Below are 27004 nucleotides of genomic sequence, written 5' to 3' on the forward strand. Positions count from 1 at the left end.
TGAGAATGATCCACCACCCAAATAGTACCTGCTCTGTGAGGGTCCATGGGGGTCCTGACCACTGAAGAACAGGGTAAAAGGGGGCTAACACAGTATGCAGAGAAACAGATGGACTACAGTCTGTAACTGTAGAACTACAAAGTGCACCTATAGAGTAAGTGGAGCTGATAAAATGGACAATGAGCGTAGAAACGAGGAGGTGGTCATAATGTTATGCCTGATGGTTGTATGTTCACTTTTCTTGGTGTTTTATTATTCGCAAAAGATTCTAAACTTGTGAACTTCTCTCTCTCTCTCTATTTGTCTCTCTGTCTCTCCGTCTCTCTCTCTCTCTCAGCACCTCACTGAAACTCACTCGGCTTATCTCTGTTCTGGTTGGATCTTTGCTGACCGCAGCTGGTGTAGTTCACCTGGTGAGTGTTGTTCAATCCAGATTTAATATTAGTTAGCTTGTGTGTAAAGCTGGGCAATAAGATGATATCTATCATATTTATTTGTTAGCATGATACATTTGTAGCATAATATGTCTGCGAAAAGATCAGGTCTTCTCTTACTGCCCTGCTCTCATTGTCCAGATTATAGAAACGGAATTATAACTCTGTTATACAACACCTGTATACACTGTTTCCATGGTTACTTTACACCTATTTGCATGGTAATGCTACACGTATTTCCATAGTTGCACTACAACCATTTATGTGGCTATGCTACACTCATTTCCATGGTTACATTACACCAATATGATGATGTTACATCTTTTTCCATGGTTACACTATGCCCATTTACACTATTATGCTACACCCATTTCCATGGTTACACTACACCCATTTACATGATTACGTTTCATCTGTATTTATAGTTGCACTACCCCCATTTACATGGTTATGTTACATCTGTTCCCATGGTTACTCTACACCCATTTACATGATTACGTTTCATCTGTATTTATAGTTGCACTACCCCCATTTACATGGTTATGTTACATCTGTTCCCATGGTTACTCTACACCCATTTACATGGTTATGCTACATCTGTTTCTATGGTTACACTATGCCCATTTACATGGTTATGCTACATCTGTTCCCATGGTTACTCTACACCCATTTACATGGCTATGCTACATCTGTTTCTATGGTTACACTATGCCCATTTACATTGATATGCTACATCTGTTGCCATGGTTACACTACATCCATTTACAGGATTACATTACATCTGCTTCCATGGTTACACCACACTCATTTACATGGTTATGTTACATTTGTTGCCATGGTTACACTACACCCATTTACATGGTTATGTTACATTTGTTGCCATGGTTACACTACACCCATTTACATGGTAATGCTGCATCTGTTGCCATGGCCACACTACAAACATCAACATGGTTATGCTACATCTGTTGCCATGGTCACACTACAACCATTAACATGGTTATGCTACATCTGTTGCCATGGTCACACTACAACCATTAACATGGTTATGCTACATCTGTTGCCATGGTCACACTACAACCATTAACATGGTTATGTTACATCTGTTTCCATGATTACGCTATGCCCATTTACATGGTTATACTACACTTGTTTCCATGGTTACACTACACCCATTAACATGATTATGTTACATCTGTTTCCATGGTTACACTACACCCATTTCCATGGTTATGCTGAATCTATTGCCATAGTTATACTACACTGATTACCATGGTTATGTTACATCGTTATCTGTTTCCATGGTTACACTACACCCACTTACACGATTATGCTGCAGTGCTTCCATGGTTACACTACACCCATTTCCATGGTAACACTACACTTATTTACATGGTTAACCTACATTCACTTACATGGGTTTGCTGCACTGGTTCTATGGTTACACAGTTGTTTCCATAGTAACACACTTCACCCATTTATATAACACTCTTTGCCTGGGCTTTATGCTTAATAACGTTATGTTTTGTGCAGGTGGAGAACTCTGGAGACCCCTGGAGCTCCGTGCCCAATACAAACCTTCTCACCTACTTCAACTCTGTGTACTTTCTGGTCGTAACCATGTCGACAGTCGGCTATGGTGATGTGTGGCTCCATACTGTCTCCGGCCGCTTCTTCACCATCATCTTCATCACCACTGGACTGGTACTACCACACACACATGTACACACTCATGCAGACGTGCTGTTTTAAAGAACGACCAACCTAATTTCAGTCTTATATTTTTCACAAGTGAGTCTTATGTTCCCACCAGGGTCTGTTTGCCAGCTACGTTCCTGAAGTGATTGGGATTATCATTAACAGGAAGAGATTTGACGGCAGCTACACAAACACTTCAGAAGAGACGTGAGAAACTTATCAAAGCGCTTTGGCCGTTCTGCATTTCTCTGTTTGTTTTGCTCACAATTGTCCTGACTATGTAGGAAAACCAGAGAGAAACTGAGCTCACCCCCATATCAGGAGCAACAAAATGACAGCAAAAGATCCTAATATTCTTAGATACTTAAATGTGTTACACATATTTAAAATATTAACATTGTTATTACCCATGTGGAAAAAATATATATATTCCAAATGTTATTTATCAAATAAAAATGTTCAATATATAATAATGGCCAAAATGCATTTGTTAAATACATTTTAAAATGCCTTTTAAGTGTTTTTTACAAATGTATTTATAAAAAATATATTTTTAAGTTGGATGAAAATGGCCAAAAACTATATTTGTTAAAAGTATTTTAAAATGGATTTTTAATCTATTTTTTTAATATTTGTTATTATATTTTTTCAATTGTATGTAGTTTTAACAAAGGTGACAGACAGACCTGACTATACCTGAACTGAACAGTACTGACTTCTGTGATCTGCATGATATCAAATCATAACTGCATTTTCACAGAGTATCAATACCTACAGCACTCGCTACTGTCATGTTAAAGGTTCATTTGCTAATATTTAAAATGAAGATACTGGGATACGAATTCATTTCAAAAGGTATTGAGCAGTAAAGTGTATTAGACAGGATTTTGGCTATTTACATACATTTTCAAAAACATTTGATAAACACATTTACATACATTTATTTTGTAAAGTACCTTTTTATGTGTAATATTTCCCCATTCATTGTAAAATAAATGCATTTTAAAATATATTTGGTTAATAAGGCAAAATATTCTGAAATACATTTTGGTGTTTGGTGTTTTTTTTCCATATGGGTACTATTACATACAAGTACTTACATATTGTCACTATCAAGAAAAAAAAGCATGTATTCCTTTTTTTTATTTTAATTTTTCCAGATCATTTAAACAGTAGCTGTTCTTAATATTCTGTAGAACGTCACGATGAAAGGACCAATATAAATGCTTTAAAATTAAAAATTAATTTTCGTTACGTTACATTAAAAGTTAAGAATGTTTTTGCCTTCTTCTGTAAAGTTATCATTTTGGTGATACTTGACAGTGTTTATATTTGGGACATATTATTATTGCATATAAATACTGACATATATAAAAATATGGGGCATATTATCATTACATACACACCAATCAGGCATAACATTATGACCACCTCCTTGTTTCTACGCTCATTGTCCATTTTATCAGCTCCACTTACTATATAGGTGCACTTTGTAGTTCTACAGTTACAGACTGTAGTCCATCTGTTTCTCTGATACTTTGTTAGCCCCCTTTTACCCTGTTCTTCAGTGGTCAGGACCCCCATGGACCCTCACAGAGCAGGTACTATTTGGGTGGTGGGTAATTCTCAGCACTGCAGTAACGCTGACGTGGTGGTGGTGTGTTAGTGTGTGTTGCGCCGGTCTGAGTGGATCAGACACAGCAGTGCTGCTGGAGTTTTTAAACACCTCAGTGTCACTGCTGGACTGAGAATAGTCCACCAACCAAAAATATCCAGCCAACAGCGTCCTGTGGGCAGCGTCCTGTGGGCAGCGTCCTGTGGGCAGCGTCCTGTGACCACTGATGAAGGACTAGAGGATGACCAACACAAACTGTGCAGCAGCAGATGAGCTATCGTCTCTGACTTTACATCTACAAGGTGGACCGACAAGGTAGGAGTGTCTAATAGAGTGGACAGTGAGTGGACACAGTGTTTAAAAACTCCAGCAGCACTGCTGTGTCTGATCCACTCGTACCAGCACAACACACACTAACACACCACCACCACGTCAGCGTTACTGCAATGCTGAGAATGATCCACCATGGGGGTCCTGACCACTGAAGAACAGGGTAACAAAGTATGCAGAGAAACAGGTGGACTACAGTCTGTAACTGTAGAACTACAAAGTAAAACTATATGGTCAGTGGAGGTGATAAAATGGACAATGAGTGTAGAAACAAGGAGGTTTGTGTCCTGAAAAGTATTCCACTATCAATACGGCTATTATTATTATTATTATTATTGTTATTATTATTATTATCGATACTCATGAACACGACTGTGAGAGAAGCAATATCTCCTGGAGAGAATCTGCTCAGTAAAGGTTGTTAAAGTTGCTCTTCTAATCTCTGTCTGTCTCTTTTCTTCCCCAAAAACTGACACTGATGTGGTCAGTCATGTGGTGGTGTGTGGCCACATCACTCTGGCCAGCGCCTCTGCGTTTATGAAGGAGTTCCTGCACAAGGACAGAGGGGACGTTCACATCAAGGTGCTCTTCCTGGGAAAGTGAGTCACAGCTTTAAAGCAATACACCAGCATTTTTCACCCTAATCTACGGAAGTCTGGAGAGGCCATGAGGTAGTTACATCTTTCTGGATTGTTATATTGAGATCACAACTTAACTATCTTGTGATCTCAAGATGACAAAGTTGTTTTCTTGAGATCATGACTTAATTATCTTGTGACATCAAGATAAACAAGTTGTTATCCTGAGGTCACAAGATAACTAAGTCATGATCTCAAGATGACAACTTTACTGTCTTGTGATCTCAAGATAACTCTTGTGATCTCAAGATAAACTTGTTGTCTTGGGATCATGACTTAATTATCTTGTGATATCAAGATAACAAAAGTTGTTATCCTGAGGTCACAAGATAACTAAGTCATGATCTCAAGATGACAACTTTACTGTCTTGTGATCTCAAGATAACTCTTGTGATCTCGAGATAAACTTGTTGTCTTGCGATCGTGATTTAATTATCTTGTGATATCAAGACAAAAAAAGTTGTTATCCTGAGGTCACAAGATAACCAAGTTGTGATCTTAAGATAACGACTTAACTGTCTTGTGATCTCAATATATACTTGTTATCTTGAGATAACAACTATCTTGTGATCTCAATAACAACTGTCTTGTGATCTCAAGATAGTGAAGTTGTTATCTTGAGATCACAATTGTCTTGTGGTCTGAAGATAACAAAGGTTGTTATCTTGAGATCACAACACAATTAAGTCGTGATCTCAAGATAACAACCCAGAAAGTTATAGCCACAGCTCTTAGCCTCTCCAGACATCCATTCTAATCTCCATCTGTTTCATCCGTAGCATTCAGTCAGTTACCACAGCATCTGCCCACTGGACTCTATTATAAGTGTAGAGTCAGTGGGTTTTCTGTTCTTTTATAACTACAGGAAGACAAAAAGAAATTATTGTCTATGATTGAACGTTTACAGTAGGTTTGCTTAATAACACTGCGTTTCCAGTTTAACCCCTTAAACCCCTAAAACCCCAGACCTTCTAAACTAAGTTGAGATCATTTTAAAAAGCTGTGCAGAAGGTTGATTTAACCTTTAAACCTTACCTGACTTTTTACTGTCTGTAGAGCCATTTAAACATGATTATGGTAATAATATCACAATGGAAGATTTAATATTATACAACAGTTAGTTCCAGCCATGTTGAGAAGCGTTCTAACTGTGCTGATATTTCACCATAACATCACGGGTTTTTCACAACACTGTATCACTCCGCTGAGACGCCGTTGCTAAGCAACGACTTTGACAGCTGTAGGAGACGCTCAAGACATTTAAACGTTTTTACTTCTCACTTTGCCACAAACAGAAAATGGACACTTTTAAGATCACATTTGACCGACAGCCGATTTGGTCAGACTCTGAAGATGAGACGACACTAAATTCCCAAACTGTCATCACCACTGAGCAGCTTTTCAGTCGGCAGCTGTGACAGAAGAACAGCTGAACAACCTGGAATCAGCCAGAAATGAACCCAACACCATTCGCCAAACTAAATGGGCTGTAAGAAGCTTTACAGACTGGCTGGAACAAAACAACATTAATACTGATCTGGCAAAAACTGACAAAACTGAGCTAAACTTGATATTGCGGCAGTTTTATGGCTCAGTCTGATTTGGTCAGACTCTGAAGATCAGACTACACGTTTGGCGAATGGTGTTGGGTTCATTTCTGGCTGATTCAGGTTGTTCAGCTGTTCTTCTGTCACAGCTGCCGACTGAAAAGCTGCTCAGTGGTGATGACAGTTTGGGAATTTAGTGTAAGGAGCTGGAGAACGAACTGCCGGCTGTGCAGCGAGTGGGCGGAGCTCGTTACTCTGACGTAGCAACGAGCTGCTTGTTAAGGAACCATAATTTAGTGAAGGAACTGCGAACATTAAAACATATTAAACGCCGCGTTCACGGCCCAGTTTATTAATTTATTACTGTATTTATTTAACTGTTGTATAAAAGCAATAGAACACTCGAGGAGTGTGTTATCGCCAATAACAATCACAGCCGTGACGTTATTTCGTGATAACACACTCCCTCTCGTGTTCTATTGCTTAATTATACTAATTTTACTATAATATCTTACATTTGTGATCATATTTTTGGACCTGGCTTGTCACGATTTCTCTGAATGCTGATTATGGATTGTGTGATGTGTAGTTTTCATCCGGATCAGGAGCTGGTGGCTTTCTTCAATCTGCACTTCGTGCAGGCCTCGTTCTACGAGGGTTCTGTACTGGAGAGACACGACCAGGAGAGAGTGATGGTACACACACGCTTACATGGCCTATTCTACTGAATTAGTTCAAACTGCACTCCTACAGTAAAAAATAAACCATTTAAAAAACAACGAAGTATTCAGAGCTTAGATTTTCTCAGAGGATTATGTTCTGATGTATTTAAACCCAAAGGATTAATAGAGATAGAAATAAACTAAATATATACACAATCATCATTTATATGATACTTTATATTAAGATGTTTTTGACTTATTTTAAAGTGAAGTTGAAACATTTTATCATTTATATCACTTATAGCTTAAATTAAAAAAGGTTATTCAAAAAATGCTGCCCTACGTTTTCATGCCACTAGTTTTAGTCTGTGGGTGGAGCCTTATTTTAGCCACGCCCCTATGTTTTAGAGCAGGAAGTGAGGCTGCATCCCTGTCCCTCATGGCCACATGGTGAGCAGTTAGATCCCACTGTTTTGTAGTAAATGTGTCCCAAAGTCTGAAAATCAGTGTGGAACATTAAGAATCGTCAGTACTGAAACACAGATGTGCTGCAAAGTAAACTTTGACTCAGAAAGACTCTGTTTACATGGTACCATTTGATTAAGCAGAAATTTTGAAAAATCAGTGGAATTTCCCTTTAATGGAGATTTTTTTTTCCCAAGAAATTTCAGATGCATTCATCATGAAATGAGGCAGCCAGTGACTTTTATATTGTGTTAAAAAAATAAAATTAAAAAGAAATAAAAATGAAGTTTAAGGTTTAGTCCTGACAGCGACTACCTGTTGCGTAGCTTGGCAGCAGTTTTATATATGTTTATATTTTATAGTTAAAATTTTTATATCTATACAAATAGATGGTTCTTTCAAGGTTCTTTAATAAAGACAGTGTCTCTGTATCGAACCATGAACACTCAAAGAACCATTTGCATGTTTAAATGGTTCTTTGAATGGTAAAATGGTTCTTCAGATTGATGGAGAATGTGCTGTGTACGGTTCTATATAGAATCTTTTTAAAATTCTAAATAACACCAAGAAGGGTTCTGCTTTTGTTACAAGCTTGACATCGTAACAGTAGAAGAACCCTTTTTGGTGCTATACAGAACCATATACAGCACAATCTCCATCAATCTGAAGAGCCATCTTCCCATGCAACGATTCAGACTGACGGAAAACGTGTTTTATATGGTTCTGTATAGGACCACAGAGGGTTCTGCTGTGTTTATGATGTCATGCTTGTTACAGTAGAAGAGTGTAGAGCTACAGATAGAACTACAGTGTAGAACTGTTTTCAAAAAGGTGCTATGTAGAAACATACACAACAAGTTCTCCATCAATCTGAAGAACCATTTCACCATGCTAAGAACCATTTAAGCATGCAAATGGTTCTTTGAGTGTTCATGGTTCTACATAGAACCATTTTCTTTACTAAACAACCCTTGAAGAACCATCTTGTTTAAGAGTGTGTCTTTTGGCAAGATAAGTCTGTTATATGAGTGAAGCCTATTTGATTTGATTTAATACTCTCTCTCTCTCTCTCTCTCTCTCTCTCTCTCTCTCTGTGTGTGTGTGTGTGTGTGTGTGTGTGTGTGTGTGTGTGTGTGTTCAGATGAGTGAGGCCAGTGCCTGCTTGATTCTCTGTGATCGCTTCGCTGATGATCAGAACAATGAAGATGTAGCCAATCTCATGCGGTAAATCCTATATAAACGTGTCTTACTGTTCCTCCAGGTGGAGTCGGAGTCGTGGTTTCTGACAGTTTGTTCATGTCTTGATTTGCAGAGTCATTTCCATAAAGCGCTACTGTCCCGACACCAGAGTGATCGTGCAGATGTTCAAACACAGCAGCAAGGTGAGCTCAGATCTAGCCCATGATATTACACTACAGCTTTAACCCCTTCAATAGCCAGGAGTCAGCAGTAGCTCCAGGCGTCCGTTGCTCACTCAGTTAATAATAATAAGCCTTAGGATGTATTAAGACCTGGGCCTGAAATCTGGAATTCTTCAGATCCAAAAAAAAGCAGGAAGATAACACACTCTTAAAATGATGGTTCTTCAAGGGTTCTTTAGTACAACCCCAAATAAAAAAAAAGTTGGAATTCTGGGCAAAATGTAAATGAAAACAAAATGCAATAATGTGAAAATCATTTAGACCCTATTTTTGATTCAAATTGGATAAAGACAACATATCAGATGTTGAAACTGAGAAATTTCATTGTTTTTTGAAAACTCTATAGCCATTTTGAATTTGATGCCATCAACATGTTCCAAAAAAGGCTGGTAACAAAAGGCTTGTAAAGTTGTGTAATGCTAAAAAAAACACCTGGGGGTTAATTGGCAACAGGTCAGTAACATGATTAGGCATAAAAGAGCATCTCAGAGAGGCGGAGTGTTTCAGAAGTAAAGATGAGAAGGGGTTCACCACTCTGTGAAAGACTGCACAGGCAAATAGTGCAACAATTCAAGAATAACGTTTCTTAACATAAAACAGGAAAAAACTTTTGTTTTTCATCATTTACGGTACAAAATATCATTAAAAGATTCAGAGAATCTGGACAAATCTCTGTATGTAAAGGACAAGGCCAAAAACCAGTATTTGCTGGCCGTGATCTTTGGGCCCTCAGGAGGCACTGCATTAAAAACAGACGTGATTCTGTAGAGGAAATCACTGCATGGGCTCAGAAACACTTCTGGAAACCACTGTCTGTGAACCCAGTTCATCACTGCATCCACAAATGCAAGTTAAAACTCTAAAACACAAAGAACAAACCATTTATAAACAGGATCCAGAAATGCTGCCACCTTTTCTGGGCCCGAGCTCATTTAAAATGGACTGAGGCGAAGTGGAAAAGTGTTCTGTGGTCCAACGAATCAACATTTGAAATTTTTTTTGGAAATCATGGACACTGTGACCTCCGGGCTAAAGACCACTCAGCTTGTTATCAGTGCACAATTCAAAAGCCAGTATTCATGATGGTATAGGGGGGCATTAGTGCACATGGCATGGGTGACGTGCACATCTGTGAAGGCACCATTAATGCTGAACGATATATACATGTTTTGGCAACATATGCTGCCATCCAGACGACGTCTTTTTCAGGGAAAGCCTTGATTATTTCAGCAACATGATGCCAAACCGCATTCTGCATGTATTACAACAGCATTGCTCCATATTAAAAGAGTCCAGGTGCTAAACTGACCTGCTTGCAGTCCAGACCTGTCACCCACTAAAACATTTGGCTGAAATCCTGTATCAAACAAGAACAGGAAAACATTTCACTTTCAAAACTACAGCAGTGTCTCCTCAGTTCCCAAACGCTTACAGAGTGTTGTTAAAAGAAAAGGTGATGAAACACAGTGGTAAACAGGCCCCCGTCCCAACTTTTTTGGAACATGTTGTTGGCATTAAATTCAAAGTGGGCATATATTTTTCAAAAAACAATAAAATGTCTCAGTTTTAACATTTGATATGTTGTCTTTGTAGTATTTTCCTTTAAAAACATGGTTTACATGATTTGCACATCATTTCATCCTATTTTTATTTACATTCAGCACAGCTTTTTGGAAATGGGGTTGTAAAAGGAATGGTTCTATTTAGAACCATGAGTTATATATATATATATATATATATATATATATATATATATATATATATATATAACCATTTCATGCTAAAATGGTTCTTTACATGGTGAAATGATTCTTCAGATTGATGGAGAATGTGTTTTATATGGTTCTGTATTGTACCGAAGTCTGGAGAGGCCATGAGCTGCTGCTATAATTTTCTGGATTGTTATCTTGAGATAATAAGATAAGGAACTCGTTATTTCAAGATAACAATTTTGTTATCTTGAAATAACAAAAGTAACTCATTATTTCAAGATAACATTTTTGCTATCTTGAAATAACAAGATAAATAACTAACTTTATCTTGAGATCACAAGATAATTAACTCGTTATCTTAAGATAACAACTATTGTTACCTTGAGATAACAAGATACTTAACTCGTTATCTCAAAATAACAATCTAGAAAGTTTTAACTACCTCATGGCCTCTCCGGACTTCTGTAATATAGCACTGTTTTGAAAAGGCAAAAAGGTTCTACATAGGTGAAATGGTTCTTCAGGTTGATGTGTTGTCTGTGGTTCCATATAGAACCTTTTTTAAAAATGGTTCTACAGAGCACGAAAAAGCATTCTTCTAATGTATACAAGCTTGACATCGGGACTATAGCAGAACCCATTTTGGTGCTACATAGAGTCATTTTCAAAGATCTATATAGAACCATATACTGCATATTCTGCATCAATCTGAAAAACCACTTCACCATACACAGAACCATTTAAGCGTGCATATGGTTCTAGATAAAAACATTGCCTTTACTAAAGAACCCTTAAAGACCATCTCTTTTTAGAGTGTAGTGCAAATGTTATTCTATGTGTATCTGTTTTTAATTTTACTGTAAATGGACATTTAGTGTTTTGCCTTATTTAACTCACCTGATTAAAATCAGCTAATTAGCCGCTCTGTGCTGGAAGAGGGATAACGCTACTCTCTGCAGAGCTGCGGCCTGGAGGGAACCCAGTTTGACACCCTTGCCTTGTGTTATGTAGTTCATGCAGCTCTTTCTCTGTCTCTCTCTCTCTGTCTCTCTCTGTCTCTCGGCCCTCTGGTGTCCAGGCGTACCTGCAGAATGTGCCGAACTGGGACTGGAGCCGGGGGGACGCGGTGATCTGCCTGGCCGAGCTCAAACTGGGCTTCATGGCTCAGAGCTGTCAGGTTCCAGGCCTGTCCACTCTGCTGGCCAACCTGTTCACCATGCAGAGCGAAGTGGAGGTACCGAAACAGCAGGAGCATCAATTAATGGGGCTGAAGTTTCAGTGTAACACCAGCATGAAGGAGTCTGAGAAGGACTAGAAAGATCATCACTGTTGTTTAAATCCTCTTTAATTTTTTCTGTCTCTCTCCCTCTCTCCCTCTTTCTCTCTCTCTCTCTCTCTCTCTCATAGAATGAGGGAAATCGTTGGCAGAATCTCTACAGAGAAGGTATATTTAATGAGATGTACACTGAGTACCTCTCCAGCTCCTTCAGCGGTTTGTCCTTCGCTCAGGCCAGCAAGTGAGTTTAACTGAGATAATCCAGAAATCTGTTCTTCTGTCATCCATCCATCCATCCATTCATTTATGCATTCTTCTATCCATACATCCATCCATCCATCCATTCATTTATGCATTCTTCTATCCATACATCCATCCATCCATCCATTCATTTATTTATGCATTCTTCTATCCATTCATCTGTCCATCCATCCATTATGCATGCTTCTATCCATTCATCTGTTCTTGTCATCCATCCATCCATTCATTCATGTATGCATACTTCTATCCATACATCCATCCATCCATTCATTCATTTATGCATACTTCTATCCATTCATCCATCCATCCATCCATTCATTCATTTATGCATTCTTCTCTCCATTCATCTGTCCATCCATCCATTATGCATGCTTCTATCCATTCATCTGTTCTTCTGTCATCCATCCATCCATTCATTCATTTATGCATACTTCTATCCATACATCCATCCATCCATTCATCCATCCATCCATCCATCCATTCATTTGTGCATTCTTCTATCCATTCATCTGTCCATCCATCCATTATGCATGCTTCTATCCATTCATCTGTTCTTCTGTCATCCATCCATCCATTCATTCATTTATGCATACTTCTGTCCATTCAACTATTCAGCCATCATCCATCCATCCATCCATTTATCCAACTGTCCGTCTGTTCAGTTCTTCCGTCCACTCATTCTTCTATGCGTTGCTTTATGCGTCCATTTTTACATGCATTCATTCATCCATGCAGCCATCCATCCATTTGTTTATGTATGCTTCTATTCATCCATACATCCATTCACTCATTCTTCGATCTACCCATCCGTGTATTAGCTATTAGTGTTCTATCTATCCATTCATCCATCCATCCATCTAGACATCCATCCATGCATCCCTTCATTCATCCATCCATTTCTTTATGCAATCATACATCTATCCATTTTTTGTCCGTCCTTCCATCCATCCATTCACTCATCCTTCCATCTGTCCATCCATCCATTCACTCATCCTTCCATCTGTCCATCCATCCATCCATGCATGCATCCCTTTATTCATTTATCCATGCATCCCTTCTATCATCCAATGATCCATTGACCCACACATTTATCCATCCACCCATCTACTCACCATCCTTCCAGCTGTTCCATCTGCCTGTTCTCTAATTCTTTTCTCTCTGTCAGGCTTTGTTTTCTGAAGCTGAAGCTGCTTTTGATTGGAATCGAGTATCAGAATGGAGACGATGATCTGAGGTACGTTTGTTCACTCTGACCACAGAAACTAGAGTCAGCTCCCATCTTTAAGGACATAAACACTGACACATCGCTGTGGTTCTAACCAGCTCACTGCCAAGACTGCAGACTCTCCATATCTGACTCACAACTTGCTTTTAGGAGTGTAACGATGCACTTTACAGGTTTTATATGATTTCTATTTCTGAGATTCGATTGGATTTCCCATATTTCATGTGATAAAATGTCTTGAGTCTACAGGGATCTAATTATATACCATCTTTCAAAAACAAACATATCTGCCGTACAGTTTTACATTTCCATACCGTGATTTAACGATCATTTTACTTCCAGCTGCAATAAGAACTGGTGATGAGGCAAGTGGCTCAGTTGTAGAGTGATGTGTTTTATTTATATTTTATTTATTTTAAATCACTTAACGAAACAGTACAGTAGCAAACATACAAAACACAACCCCACCAACCCCCCACCAAAGCCCAAACACCCAGTACTTGTTTGTGAGTTTGGACCATGCCTTCAACATGGCGGTGGTAGTATGAGGGAAGACTGATTGAGGGAGGGGGAGAACTCTGAGAACTTGGCTGGAGTTCTGGGCAGCTTCTGCCTGTAGTTAGAAGGCTGGACCCCCTCATAGCTGTAGTAGGACTGATGTAGGACTGAGGAACAGGGAGAAGATGGGGTGACGGTGGGGATTGCGAACCCATCGTCACGGGAACGGAAGGTGAGGATGTGAATTTATATGGGCGTTAGATTGGAAGAAGGAGGGGTTTCAGGCATGTTCCTCCCCTGAAACATCAGTTATAACGTAACTACACTAAGTATGAATCCGACTGCCTCTATTTTATTAGCTGTTTCTCGTTTGATCACTGCTTTTATTAGTGTCAGTAATGAGGTTATTTGGTTCTGTTCTAGTGTTCTGGTGAATCCTCCCAGCAGTATAAAGATCAAGAACCGAACTCTGGGATTTTTCATTGCCAGCAATGCAGCTCATGCAAAAAGGTACAGCCACTCCAGAGGCTTATAATAAATATTGCTATATGTAAATAAGTACTTTATTTGCTGTTTGTGCTGGTGTGTATTTTAGGGCCAGCCTCTACTGCCTCAGGTGTCATTCTGACATCAAAGACCCGACCAAGATGAGGCCCTGTACATGCAACAACTGTAAAGATGGTAAACCAGCACCTGTCCATTCAAAATGCTTAATGTTACAGACAAAACTCAGGCTGCTACTGTTTTTAGCTATGTTAACATCTTATTTGTTCACTTTAAAGACAACAGTTTGTCACACAGTGTCAGAAACTGCAGTAGCTTCGGCTAACACTAGATGGCGACACCGGACTATTGTATAATACCAGACCTCAAAGTGCTTCAGTACGTTTGAGCTACTGAACCCCAGCCATTACCCTTAAAAACAAAACACACCCAGACGTGCACACAAAAGAAGTTGTGATGCAATTTTCCACACCTAGATTCTGCATTGTCCTGGGCCAAACGTAAAGGAAGAATTCAAATAAATGAATGAAAGTAAAGCAGTAGCCACCAGTCAGCATGGAGCCTTTCTGAACAATGTTAATCTGGGATTATTTGCTTTCATTGGCATTATTAGCAATGCTAGCTAAACTATTCCTTTAATCTGCGGCCAACTTTAATTCTGCAGTGCTAATAGTTGTTATTGAAGAGTAGTAAAGCAGAACACAGTGTGATGCAGTCATGAATGTGTGTTTTAGTGCCCTCCAGAAACTTCTCCACTGTCAATCTGGGCTGCCGAAGGCCTTCTCTCGGAGTGCTGTCCTGCAGGTGAGACACATTGGAAGTGGCCACTTATCACGAATTCCTGAATTAAAAAAACTGAGAACACTATGTAGAACATTATTATCAGGGAACAGAAATGACCTATAGTAGTGTTCTGTATACTGCTCCAACGTAGGCCTATAGTAGTGTTCTGTATACTGCTCCAGGGTAGGCCTATAGTAGTGTTCTGTATACTGCTCCAACGTAGGCCTATAGTAGTGTTCTGTATACTGCTCCAGGGTAGGCCTATAGTAGTGTTCTAGATACTGTTCCAGTGTAGCCCTATAGTAGTGTTCTGTATACTGCTCCAATGTAGGCCTATAGTAGTGTTCTAGATACTGTTCCAATGTAGGCCTTTAGTAGTGTTCTAGATACTGTTCCAGGGTAGGCCTATAGTAGTGTTCTGTATATTGTTCCAGTGTAGCCCTATAATAGTGTTGTGTATACTGCTCCAACGTAGGCCTATAGTAGTGTTCTAGATACTGTTCCAATGTAGGCCTATAGTAGTGTTCTAGATACTGTTCCAGGGTAGGCCTATAGAAGTGTTCTGTATATTGTTCCAGTGTAGCCCTATAATAGTGTTGTGTATACTGCTCCAACGTAGGCCTATAGTAGTGTTCTGTATACTGATCCAGTGTAGGCCTATAGTAGTGTTCTGTATATTGATCCAGTGTAGGCCTATAGTAGTGTTCTGTATACTGATCCAGTGTAGGCCTATAGTAGTGTTCTGTATATTGATCCAGTGTAGGCCTATAGTAGTGTTCTGTATATTGATCCAGTGTAGGCCTATAGTAGTGTTCTGTATACTGATCCAGTGTAGGCCTATAGTAGTGTTCTGTATATTGATCCAGTGTAGGCCTATAGTAGTGTTCTGTATACTGTTCCAATGTAGGCCTATAGTAGTGTTCTGTATACTGTTCCAATGTAGGCCTATAGTAGTGTTGTGTATACTGTTCCAATGTAGGCCTATAGTAGTGTTGTGTATACTGCTCCAACGTAGGCCTATAGTAGTGTTCTAGATACTGTTCCAGGGTAGGCCTATAGTAGTGTTCTGTATACTGCTCCAACGTAGGCCTATAGTAGTGTTCTGTATACTGCTCCAACGTAGGCCGATAGTAGTGTTCTGTATACTGTTCCAATGTAGGCCTATAGTAGTGTTGTGTATACTGCTCCAACGTAGGCCTATAGTAGTGTTCTAGATACTGTTCCAGGGTAGGCCTATAGTAGTGTTCTGTATATTGTTCCAGTGTAGCCCTATAATAGTGTTGTGTATACTGCTCCAATGTAGGCCTATAGTAGTGTTCTGTATACTGCTCCAACGTAGGCCTATAGTAGTGTTCTAGATACTGTTCCAGGGTAGGCCTATAGTAGTGTTCTAGATACTGTTCCAATGTAAACCTAAAGTAGTGTTCTGTATACTGCTCCAATATAGGCATTTAGTACTGTTCTAGATACTGTTCCAGTGTAGGCCTATAGTAGTGTTCTGTATACTGCTCCAATGTAGGCCTATAGTACTGTTTTATATACTTCTCCATTATAGGCATTTAGTACTGTTCTAGACATTGTTCCAATGTAGACCTATAGTAGTGTTCTGTATACTGCTCCAGTGAACACTTATAGTAGTGTTCTGTATACTGTTCCAATGTAGGCCTATAGTAGTGTTCTAGATACTGTTCCAGTGTAGGCCTATAGTAGTGTTCTGTATACAGCTCCAGTGTAGGCCTATAGTAGTGTTCTGTATACTGTTCCAATGTAGGCCTTTAGTAGTGTTCTAGATACTGTTCTAGTGTAGGCCTATAGTAGTATTCTGTATACTGCTCCAGTGTAGGCCTATAGTAATGTTCTGTATACTGTTCCAGTGTAGGCCTATAGTAGTGTTCTGTATACTGCTCCAATGTAGGTCTTTAGTGGTGTTCTAGATACTGTTCCAGTGTAGGCCTATAGTAGTGTTCTGTATACTGCTCCAATGTAGGCCTATAGTAGTGTTCTGTATACTGCTCCAATGTAGGCCTATAGTAGTGTTCTGTATACTGCTCCAATGTAGGCCTATAGTAGTGTTCTAGATACTGTTCTAGTGTAGGCCTATAGTAGTGTTCTGTATACTGCTCCAATGTAGGCCTATAGTAGTGTTCTGTATACTGCTCCAATGTAGGCCTATAGTAGTGTTCTGTATACTGCTCCAATGTAGGCCTATAGTAGTGTTCTGTATACTGCTCCAATGTAGGCCTATAGTAGTCTTCTAGATACTGTCCTAGTGTAAACCTATAGTAGTGTTCTGTATATGGCTCCAATATAGGCATTTAGTAGTGTTCTAGATACTGTTCCAGTGTAGGCCTATAGTAGTGTTCTGTATACTGCTGCAATGTAGGCCTATAGTAGTGTTCTAGATACTGTTCCAGTGTAGGCCTATAGTAGTGTTCTGTATACTGTTCCAGTGTAGGCCTATAGTAGTGTTCTGTATACTGCTCCAATGTAGGTCTTTAGTAGTGTTCTAGATACTGTTCCAGTGTAGGCCTATAGTAGTGTTCTGTATACTGCTCCAATGTAGGCCTATAGTAGTGTTCTAGATACTGTTCCAGTGTAGGCCTATAGTAGTGTTTTGTATACTGTTCCAGTGTAGGCCTATAGTAGTGTTCTGTATACTATTCCAGTGTAGGCCTATAGTAGTGTTCTGTATACTGCTCCAATGTAGGTCTTTAGTAGTGTTCTAGATACTGTTTCCAGTGTAGGCCTATAGTAGTGTTCTGTATACTGTTCCAGTGTAGGCCTATAGTAGTGTTCTGTATACTGCTCCAATGTAGGTCTTTAGTAGTGTTCTAGATACTGTTCCAGTGTAGGCCTATAGTAGTGTTCTGTATACTGTTCCAGTGTAGGCCTATAGTAGTGTTCTGTATACTGCTCCAATGTAGGTCTTTAGTAGTGTTCTAGATACTGTTCCAGTGTAGGCCTATAGTAGTGTTCTGTATACTGTTCCAGTGTAGGCCTATAGTAGTGTTCTGTATACTGTTCCAGTGTAGGCCTATAGTAGTGTTCTGTATACTGCTCCAATGTAGGTCTTTAGTAGTGTTCTAGATACTGTTCCAGTGTAGGCCTATAGTAGTGTTCTGTATACTGCTCCATTGTAGGCCTATAGTAGTGTTCTGTATACTGTTCCAGTGTAGGCCTATAGTAATGTTCTGTATACTGTTCCAGTGTAGGCCTATAGTAGTGTTCTAGATACTGCTCCATTGTAGGCCTATAGTAGTGTTCTGTATACTGTTCCAGGGTAGGCCTATAGTAGTGTTTTGTATACTGTTCCAGTGTAGGCCTATAGTAGTGTTCTGTATACTATTCCAGTGTAGGCCTATAGTAGTGTTCTGTATACTGCTCCAATGTAGGTCTTTAGTAGTGTTCTAGATACTGTTCCAGTGTAGGCCTATAGTAGTGTTCTGTATACTGTTCCAGTGTAGGCCTATAGTAGTGTTCTGTATACTGCTCCAATGTAGGTCTTTAGTAGTGTTCTAGATACTGTTCCAGTGTAGGCCTATAGTAGTGTTCTGTATACTGTTCCAGTGTAGGCCTATAGTAGTGTTCTGTATACTGCTCCAATGTAGGTCTTTAGTAGTGTTCTAGATACTGTTCCAGTGTAGGCCTATAGTAGTGTTCTGTATACTGTTCCAGTGTAGGCCTATAGTAGTGTTCTGTATACTGTTCCAGTGTAGGCCTATAGTAGTGTTCTGTATACTGCTCCAATGTAGGTCTTTAGTAGTGTTCTAGATACTGTTCCAGTGTAGGCCTATAGTAGTGTTCTGTATACTGCTCCATTGTAGGCCTATAGTAGTGTTCTGTATACTGTTCCAGTGTAGGCCTATAGTAATGTTCTGTATACTGTTCCAGTGTAGGCCTATAGTAGTGTTCTAGATACTGCTCCATTGTAGGCCTATAGTAGTGTTCTGTATACTGTTCCAGGGTAGGCCTATAGTAATGTTCTGTATACTGTTCCAGTGTAGGCCTATAGTAGTGTTCTGTATACTGATCCAGTGTAGGCCTATAGTAGTGTTCTGTATACTGTTCCAGTGTAGGCCTATAGTAATGTTCTGTATACTGTTCCAGTGTAGGCCTATAGTAGTGTTCTGTATACTGTTCCAGTGTAGGCCTATAGTAGTGTTCTGTATTCTGTTCCAGTGTAGGTCTTTAGTAGTGTTCTGTATACTGTTCCAGTGTAGGCCTATAGTAGTGTTCTGTATACTGCTCCAATGTAGGTCTTTAGTAGTGTTCTAGATACTGTTCCAGTGTAGGCCTATAGTAGTGTTCTGTATACTGCTCCATTGTAGGCCTGTAGTAGTGTTCTGTATACTGCTCCATTGTAGGCCTATAGTAGTGTTCTGTATACTGCTCCATTGTAGGCCTATAGTAGTGTTCTGTATACTGATCCAGTGTAGGCCTATAGTAATGTTCTGTATACTGTTCCAGTGTAGGCCTATAGTAGTGTTCTAGATACTGCTCCATTGTAGGCCTATAGTAGTGTTCTGTATACTGTTCCAGTGTAGGCCTATAGTAGTGTTCTGTATTCTGTTCCAATGCAGGCCTATAGTAGTGTTCTAGATACTGTTTCAGTGTAGGCCTATAGTAGTGTTCTGTATGCTGCTCCAATGTAGGCCTATAGTAGTGTTCTAGATACTGCTCCAAGGTAGGCCTATAGTAGTGTTCTGTATATTGTTTCTGTGTAGGCCTATAGTAGTGTTCTAGATACTGATCCAACATAGACCTATAGTATTGTTCTAGATACTGTTACAGTGTATGCCTTCAGTAATGTTCTGTGTAGAGCTCCAATCTACGGAACAGTGATTAGGGGACCTTTTCTGTTCACTATAGTAGTGTTCTATATAGTGCTGTAATGTAGGGACAAATGTCTTCTGACCATTATAACATTACAGAAGGATACTAATAGTGTTCTATATAGTGAATAGGGCATAATTGTGGACATAGCTTTGGGGCACTGTGAGAACTGACTCTAGATCAGCATGTTTAAATAGTAGAAAGTAAAAGACTAAATAGTGGGAGGGTCAGTGAGAGTGTCTTTAGTGGCGGCCTGGTTGGTCAGTGTGATGGCGGGGGACTGAAGCTTGAGTGAGTGTGTGGGAGTGTGTTGATGAGAGTTCAGTGCCATTCATCAGCGCTGCAGTGTGGACCAGAGGGCCAGGAGTGTGTGTGTGTGTGTGTGTGTGTGTGTGTGTGTGTGTGTGTGAAGTGAAATAGAGGCCTGGATTGACACAGTGATAAATGAGTGCTGTTCCCCAGCCAGCCTCACTCTACCAGCATTAATGCTGAGAGAGAGAGAGAGAGAGAGAGAGAGAGAGAGAGAGAGAGAGATGTCAGTAGATGAGTTACAGAGCAGATTAGAACTGAGATAAATCAGGTTTGTCTATCTCACTTTCTTCCACTGTCTCTGATGTCAGCATTTTAAAACTGAACCTGCAATGCATCACATCAGTCAAAACTGGGAGAAAATGTGTGTGTGAGTGCTGGTGTGTGTGTGTGTGTGTGTGTGTGTGTGTGTGTGTGTTACATACCAAAAGTGTTATTTGTTATTTTATGTATTAATTAATTCAAATGATGTCAACATAACACATTTGCTGGCATTTAGTTTAACAAGACTGAATAAATACTTAAAAACAAAAAAATGTTTTTATAGAATGAAACACACAGTTTCCCCTCAGCAGCTTCCAACACTGCTTAACACAGCACGCCACTCAGCATTAAAGGGCCCATATTATGGTAAAACTGTGTGTGCCTTTAGTAGTGTTCTAGATACTGCTCCAGTGTAGACCTTTAGTAGTGTTCTAGATACTGCTCCAATTTAGGCCTTTAGTAATGTTATAGACACTTATCCGGTGTAGGCCTTTAGTAGTGTTCTGTATACTGCTCCAATGTAGGCCTATAGTAGTGTTCTATATATACTGTTCCAGTGTAGGCCTATATAAGTGTTCTAGATACTCTTCTAGTGTAGGCCTTTAGTAGTGTTTTAGATACTCTTCCAATGTAGGCCTATAGTAGTATTCTAGACACTTCTCCAGTATAGGCTTTTAGTAGTGTTCTAGATACTCTTCCAATGTAGGCCTATAGTAGTGTTCTACACACTTCTCCGGTGTAGGCCTTTAGTAGTGTTCTAGAAACTGCTCCAATGTAGGCCTTTAGTAGTGTCCTAGATACTGTTTCAGTGTAGGCCTATAGAAGTGTTCTAGATACTGTTCCAATGTAGGCCTATAGTAGTGTTCTACACACTTCTCCGGTGTAGGCCTTTAGTAGTGTTCTAGAAACTGCTCCAATGTAGGCCTTCAGTAGTGTCCTAGATACTGTTTCAGTGTAGGCCTATAGAAGTGTTCTAGATACTGTTCCAATGTAGGCCTATAGTAGTGTTCTATATATACTGTTCCAGTGTAGGCCTATGTAAGTGTTCTAGATACTCTTCTACTGTAGGCCTTTAGTAGTGTTTTAGATACGCTTCCAATGTATGCCTATAGTAGTGTTCTAGACACTTCTCCAGTATAGGCTTTTAGTAGAGTTCTAGATACTCTTCCAATGTAGCCCTATAGTAGTGTTCTACACACTTCTCCGGTGAAGGCCTTTAGTAGTGTTCTAGAAACTGCTCCAGTGTAGGCCTTTAGTAGTGTCCTAGATACTCTTCCAGTGTAGGCCTATAGTAGTGTTCTAGACACTTCTCTGGTGTAGGCCTTTAGTAATGTTCTAGACACTTCTCCGTTGTAGGCCTTTAGTAGTGCTCTAGATACTGCTCCAATGTAGGCCTTTAGTAGTGTTCTAGATTTTTTCCAATGTAGCCTGTAGTAGTGTTCTAGATACTCTTCCAAGGTACGCCTGTAGTAGTGTTCTATATACTATTCCATATGTGTGTGTGTGTGTGTGTGTGTATGTGCGTGTGTATGTGTATATATACTTACTCTTATACATTACATATATATTACATTACATTAACTATGTAGGCCTGTTGCTTCTATGATACAATGACTGTATCATGAAATGCTTCTCAGTCGATCAGCAGGCTGTGCCGTCTGAACTAGCTGTTGTATGAATAACATGTTTGAGTGGTTATATTGTGATGTTTTTGTGCGTCGTGCTGTCAGTATATACACAGAAATGTGTGTATGTAATGATTTGTGTTGTAGTCGCTCAGATCAGCTGTGTGAGCTCGGCCTGACTGAGAAACAGCTGCAGCAGTGTGTGGGCCGAATGGAGAGGGAGGAAGTGAAGCTGGACTCGACTGGATTGTTCCACTGGTGTACACCGGTACCACTGCAGGACGTCACCCTGGTCAGGCTTTCGTACTTTGTTTTCATACTTTTTAGAACAAAGTTGTCCTGAAATCAAAATACAAAAACAGTTCTGACCTACAGAACCGACAAAATACTCCTGACTTCGTAGAACAAGAAAAAAACAGTTGTAACCTACAGAACCGACAAAATACTCTTGACTTTTAGTAGAACCAAAGATAAGCAGTTCTAACCTACAGAACCAACAAAATGCTCCATACTTTGTGGTAGAACCAGAGAAAAACAGTTCTAACCTACAGAACCGACAAAATACTCCCAGCTTCATAGTAGAACCATAGAAAACCAGATAAAAAATGTGTTTTAGATGGTTCTACATTGAATCTTTTTAAAAAGGGTTCTATATAGCACCAAAAGGGTTTTACTATTGTATATAAGCTTGGCAAGCAGAACCTCTTTTGGTGCTATATAGAACCAGTTTCAACAAGGTTCTATATAGAACCATACACAACACACTCCATCATTCTGAAGAACACTTTAATCATGCAAAGCGTTCTTTTTTAGTGCTCATGGTTCTTTATAGAACCCTTTTCTTTACTAAACCACCCTTGAAGACCATTTTTTAAACTGTATACAGAACTAACCATTCCCCAGAAAAAAAAAGGGTTTTTTTAACAAAAGCTCCATATTAATTAATGTTTTGTTATTATTATTAATATTACACACACCGATCATGTTTTCTACACTCATTGTCCATTTTATCAGCTCCACTTACTATATAGGTGCACTTTGTAGTTCTACAGTTACAGACTGTAGTCCATCTGTTTCTCTGCATACTTTGTTAGCCCTCTTTTACCCTGTTCTTCATTGGTCAGGACCCCCATGGACCCTCACAGAGCAGGTACTATTTGGGTGGTGGATCATTTTCAGCACTGCAGTAACACTGACGTGGTGGTCGTGTGTTAGTGTGTGTTGTGCTGGTGTGAGTGGATCAGACACAGCAGTGCTGCTGGAGTTTTTAAACACTGTGTCCACTGACTGTCCACTCTATTAGACACTCCTACCTCGTTGGTCCACCTTGTAGCTGTAAAGTCAGAGACGATAGCTCATCTGCTGCTGCACAGTTTGTGTTGGTCATCCTCTAGTCCTTCATCAGTGGTCACAGGACGCTGCCCACAGGACGCTGTTGGCTGGATATTTTTGGTTGGTGGTCTATTCTCAGTCCAGCAGTGACACTGAGGTGTTTAAAATCTCCAGCAGCACTGCTGTGTCTGATCCACTCGTACCAGCACAACACATGATGATCCATCACCCAAATAGTACCTGCTCTGTGAGGGTCCATGGGGGTCCTGACCACTGAAGAACAGGGTAAAAGAGGGCTAACAAAGTATCAGAGAAACAGATGGACTACAGTCTGTAACTGTAGAACTACAAAGTGCACCTATATAGTAAGTGGAGCTGATAAAATGGACAATGAGCGTAGAAACAAGGAGGTGGTCATAATGTTATGCCTGACTGTATGTATGTAATGTATGTAATAACACATAGATACATAATGTATGTAATGCCTGTATGTACTGTGATTGGTATGAGGAATATGGATGTGCCTGTAATCGGTGAAAAGAAGGCCACACTTTCTAAATCAAATGTGCCAGAATTACTCATTAAAGTAGAAATTAGAAGCATCACTGATGTGTTTCTTCTAATTTAAGCCTAAAACATCCAGCTGTGTCCTAAAGAAGTCCAGTTTAAGACCGGCAGCACTGCTTGCTGTTATATTTCATCATCATTGTGATAAATAATAACAAACAATAATATAGAGATGGAAACATTTATATTCACTGTCTGTCAAAAGTTTGGGGACTGTTCAACAAGAGCAAGTTTTCTTTGTTCTCTGTGCTTTTCCAGTTTGTACCTACAGCTCAGTGTACGTATGTATGTGTTTGTGTCCAGACGCGACAGGCCGCCCGGTCGTTAGCGCTGAGGGATCACGTGTTGGTGTGCGTGTTTGGAGACGAGCGGTCCAGTCTGCTGGGGCTGAGTGATTTTATGATGCCGCTGAGGGCCAGCAGCCTGACCTCTCTGGAGTTGAAGACCGTGGTGTTTCTGGCCGATCCGCTGTACTTCAGCCGAGAGTGGCCCAGCATCCGCTACTTCCCCCACGTCTACTTCCTGCCTGTTAGTATCACAGCCTGCCTAAGACTGTAGATATCACAGTGAATCTCTGCCAGGCGATCACTGATATTTTAAGAAGTATCTTTTGCCTTTGAAATTTTTCAATTTAATTACATTTAGATATGCAAATGAGACATTACATTTGCATTTTTAAAACAGACGTAGCTTTTTATGATATTAGAAATTCAAATATTTATTCAACCCCTTAAACTCTCAGGCTTATTACATACTAAGGCTTATTATTCAGTAACTACAGGGACTTCAGTGCAAATGGGTTGAGCTATTCTTAGGTTATAGAAGTGTGCAATAAAACTCTGGGCTCGCCGGTGGGCTCTGGCCTTTTTAGGGGTTAATTGTGAAAACAGATTCCCAGAAAAGATTTGCACCGAACAGATCAAGATCAAAATCAAAATAACACTGTTGCGCTGTTTTTACAAAGTGTTTTTCTGGTCATTTTGGAGTACAAAATCTAGCATAAATCCAGCTAATAGCAAAAGGAAAATGCTTCTATAATTTCCTTCAGAGTAGGGTTAAAAATTAACACGTAGATAAGTGAAAATGAGATTTTTGGTTCTGAATGTAGAGAAAAGCTGATTTTGAAAAAAAAAATATTTTAAGAATGTATGTATCCAGGGGGTCTCAGAAAACATGCACCGTTTGTCATTAGTACTAAAGAAGTAGACTTATTCGATTACTCAGGTTAGTTTCTACAGGAAACGAGCATTTCAGTGATATATGACATGAGAGGGTTGTGTGGGCGGAGCTAGGCACACATCATCAAAATAATCAGGTTAGTTAGCCAGACAGCTAACGTTAGCTACCGTTACTGATATAAAAAGGTAAAACAAAACTAAAGTGCAATAAACTTGAAGTTAAGAATAGTTTGTGAGCGCCCCCTGCTGTTTATCAGAGAGTCGCCCCTCCACAGTTTCAGTCTCTACTTCCCAGAGCGCGCTAACGTTGTTCCTCCTAATAAACAGACACACGTTCCTCATTATTCACCACCATCAAAAAACTTGACAAGTCAAATCACCGTTTTCAGTGTAGATCAATGGAGCGTCACTATACCAGCTATAGTGAACTGAGCTGCATAAAACAGTAGAAACAGACGGTTAAACAGAAGTTGAGACCCTCTGGGGTTTATTTTAAAGTTAGGACAGGGTTTAGGAGATTTAGTCTAGTTAGGATGTTTGTGTAATTTTCTTAATGGAAAAGATGAGAACATAAGAACTGTTTAATAGATTAAGTTCAGTTCTAACTGAAATACATAAGTAATACATTCGAAATACATAAGTAAGTCGGTAAATAAGTCAGTAAGTAAGTAGGTCAGTAGGAAAGTCAGTAAGTAAGTAAGTCAGCAAGTAAGTAAGTAGGTAAGTCAGTAGGTAAGTAAGTAAGTCAGTAAGGAAGTCAGTTAGTAAGTCAGTAAGTACGTCAGTCAGTAAGTAAGTAAGTCAGTAAGGAAGTCAGTAAGTAAGTACGTCAGTAAGGAAGTCAGTTAGTAAGTCAGTAAGTACATAAATGAGACAGTAAGTCAGTGAGTCAGTAAGTACATAAATGAGTCAGTAAGTAATTAAGTAAGTAAGTCAGTAAATAATAAATGAGATTAAAAAATGAAATTAAACAATATTTCACGTTCGTGTTTATCAGCAATGCAGATTTTTATCTGCTTTGTTTTGAGAACAGTATTAATGATGAATGTTCATAATCCGACACTGTAACAGTGCTTTTGTGTAGGGTGTTACGAACGTAAGGACGGACCTCTTTTATCTCTGAGCCAAACTGAGTCGTAGTGCATAAACAGAAATATTCCATCACATATAAAAAGGGTAAAACATCCCATTTGAACGGCAGCAACAACAACAACGATAAAATGAAACCTTATTAGCTGACCTATCCCAGTTTACTTCATATATTTAGATATTTTAAGATATTTAATGGTTATTCAGTCATCTAATGATTATATCTGCATTGAATTGCCCCGTTATATAAGACCCCTCTGGTCTTGTGGTCTGAGGCCTGAGGCCCTTCGTGTCAGAGGCACTGGCCCCACTGCCTGTATCCCTGCCTGTAGACTCGCTTTAAAAGAGTTTGATCTTGCCTGTAAACTTTGTTAAACTTTCTAAAAGTATAATTCAGTCCATAAAAGGAAACTAAACTCTAAAATCAGCTTGTTTTGATTTCATCATGGTTGTGATGTCAGAGCCATAAATATGCTTACATTTGACCATCCATTCGGCCCATAGCAGTTTCGCCCCGCCCATTCCCGTTGAAGTGATGCAGAGTGTTGTTCCCCACAGAGTTATTAGAGTGGGGAAAGAGATTAAACGTTCTGCTGATCTTGGCTGTCGGGAAGCAGCGTTCCAAAGGATCCACACATCCGAAAGAGGCAGCTGAAGTTTATTTTTTCCGACATTCCTGAGGATTTCAGTCTGAACTTAACAGTTTGTGCTGGACGTTTCGGCCCTGACCGCTTTTTG

At 39.5% G+C, this 27004-nt stretch overlaps 1 protein-coding gene across 1 annotated transcript in view; it reads left to right on the top strand.

Moving 5' to 3' along the window:
- LOC118827632 (calcium-activated potassium channel subunit alpha-1-like) overlaps positions 1-22472 on the top strand; it is a 34621-nt gene extending 12149 nt beyond the window's left edge. The window contains exons 7-20 of the mRNA XM_036599065.1: positions 338-413; positions 1968-2138; positions 2248-2339; positions 4566-4676; positions 6852-6957; positions 8531-8613; positions 8702-8771; positions 11601-11756; positions 11930-12039; positions 13225-13293; positions 14206-14292; positions 14378-14463; positions 15021-15090; positions 22248-22472. Coding sequence (XP_036454958.1) covers positions 338-413; positions 1968-2138; positions 2248-2339; positions 4566-4676; positions 6852-6957; positions 8531-8613; positions 8702-8771; positions 11601-11756; positions 11930-12039; positions 13225-13293; positions 14206-14292; positions 14378-14463; positions 15021-15090; positions 22248-22443 — 1483 coding nt within the window. The 3' untranslated portion in view covers positions 22444-22472. The remainder of the gene's footprint in view (positions 1-337; positions 414-1967; positions 2139-2247; positions 2340-4565; positions 4677-6851; positions 6958-8530; positions 8614-8701; positions 8772-11600; positions 11757-11929; positions 12040-13224; positions 13294-14205; positions 14293-14377; positions 14464-15020; positions 15091-22247) is intronic.
- The last annotated feature ends 4532 nt before the right edge of the window (positions 22473-27004 follow it).

Source organism: Colossoma macropomum, unplaced genomic scaffold, assembly GCF_904425465.1.
Source record: "Colossoma macropomum unplaced genomic scaffold, Colossoma_macropomum, whole genome shotgun sequence".
Lineage (NCBI taxonomy): Eukaryota > Metazoa > Chordata > Actinopteri > Characiformes > Serrasalmidae > Colossoma > Colossoma macropomum.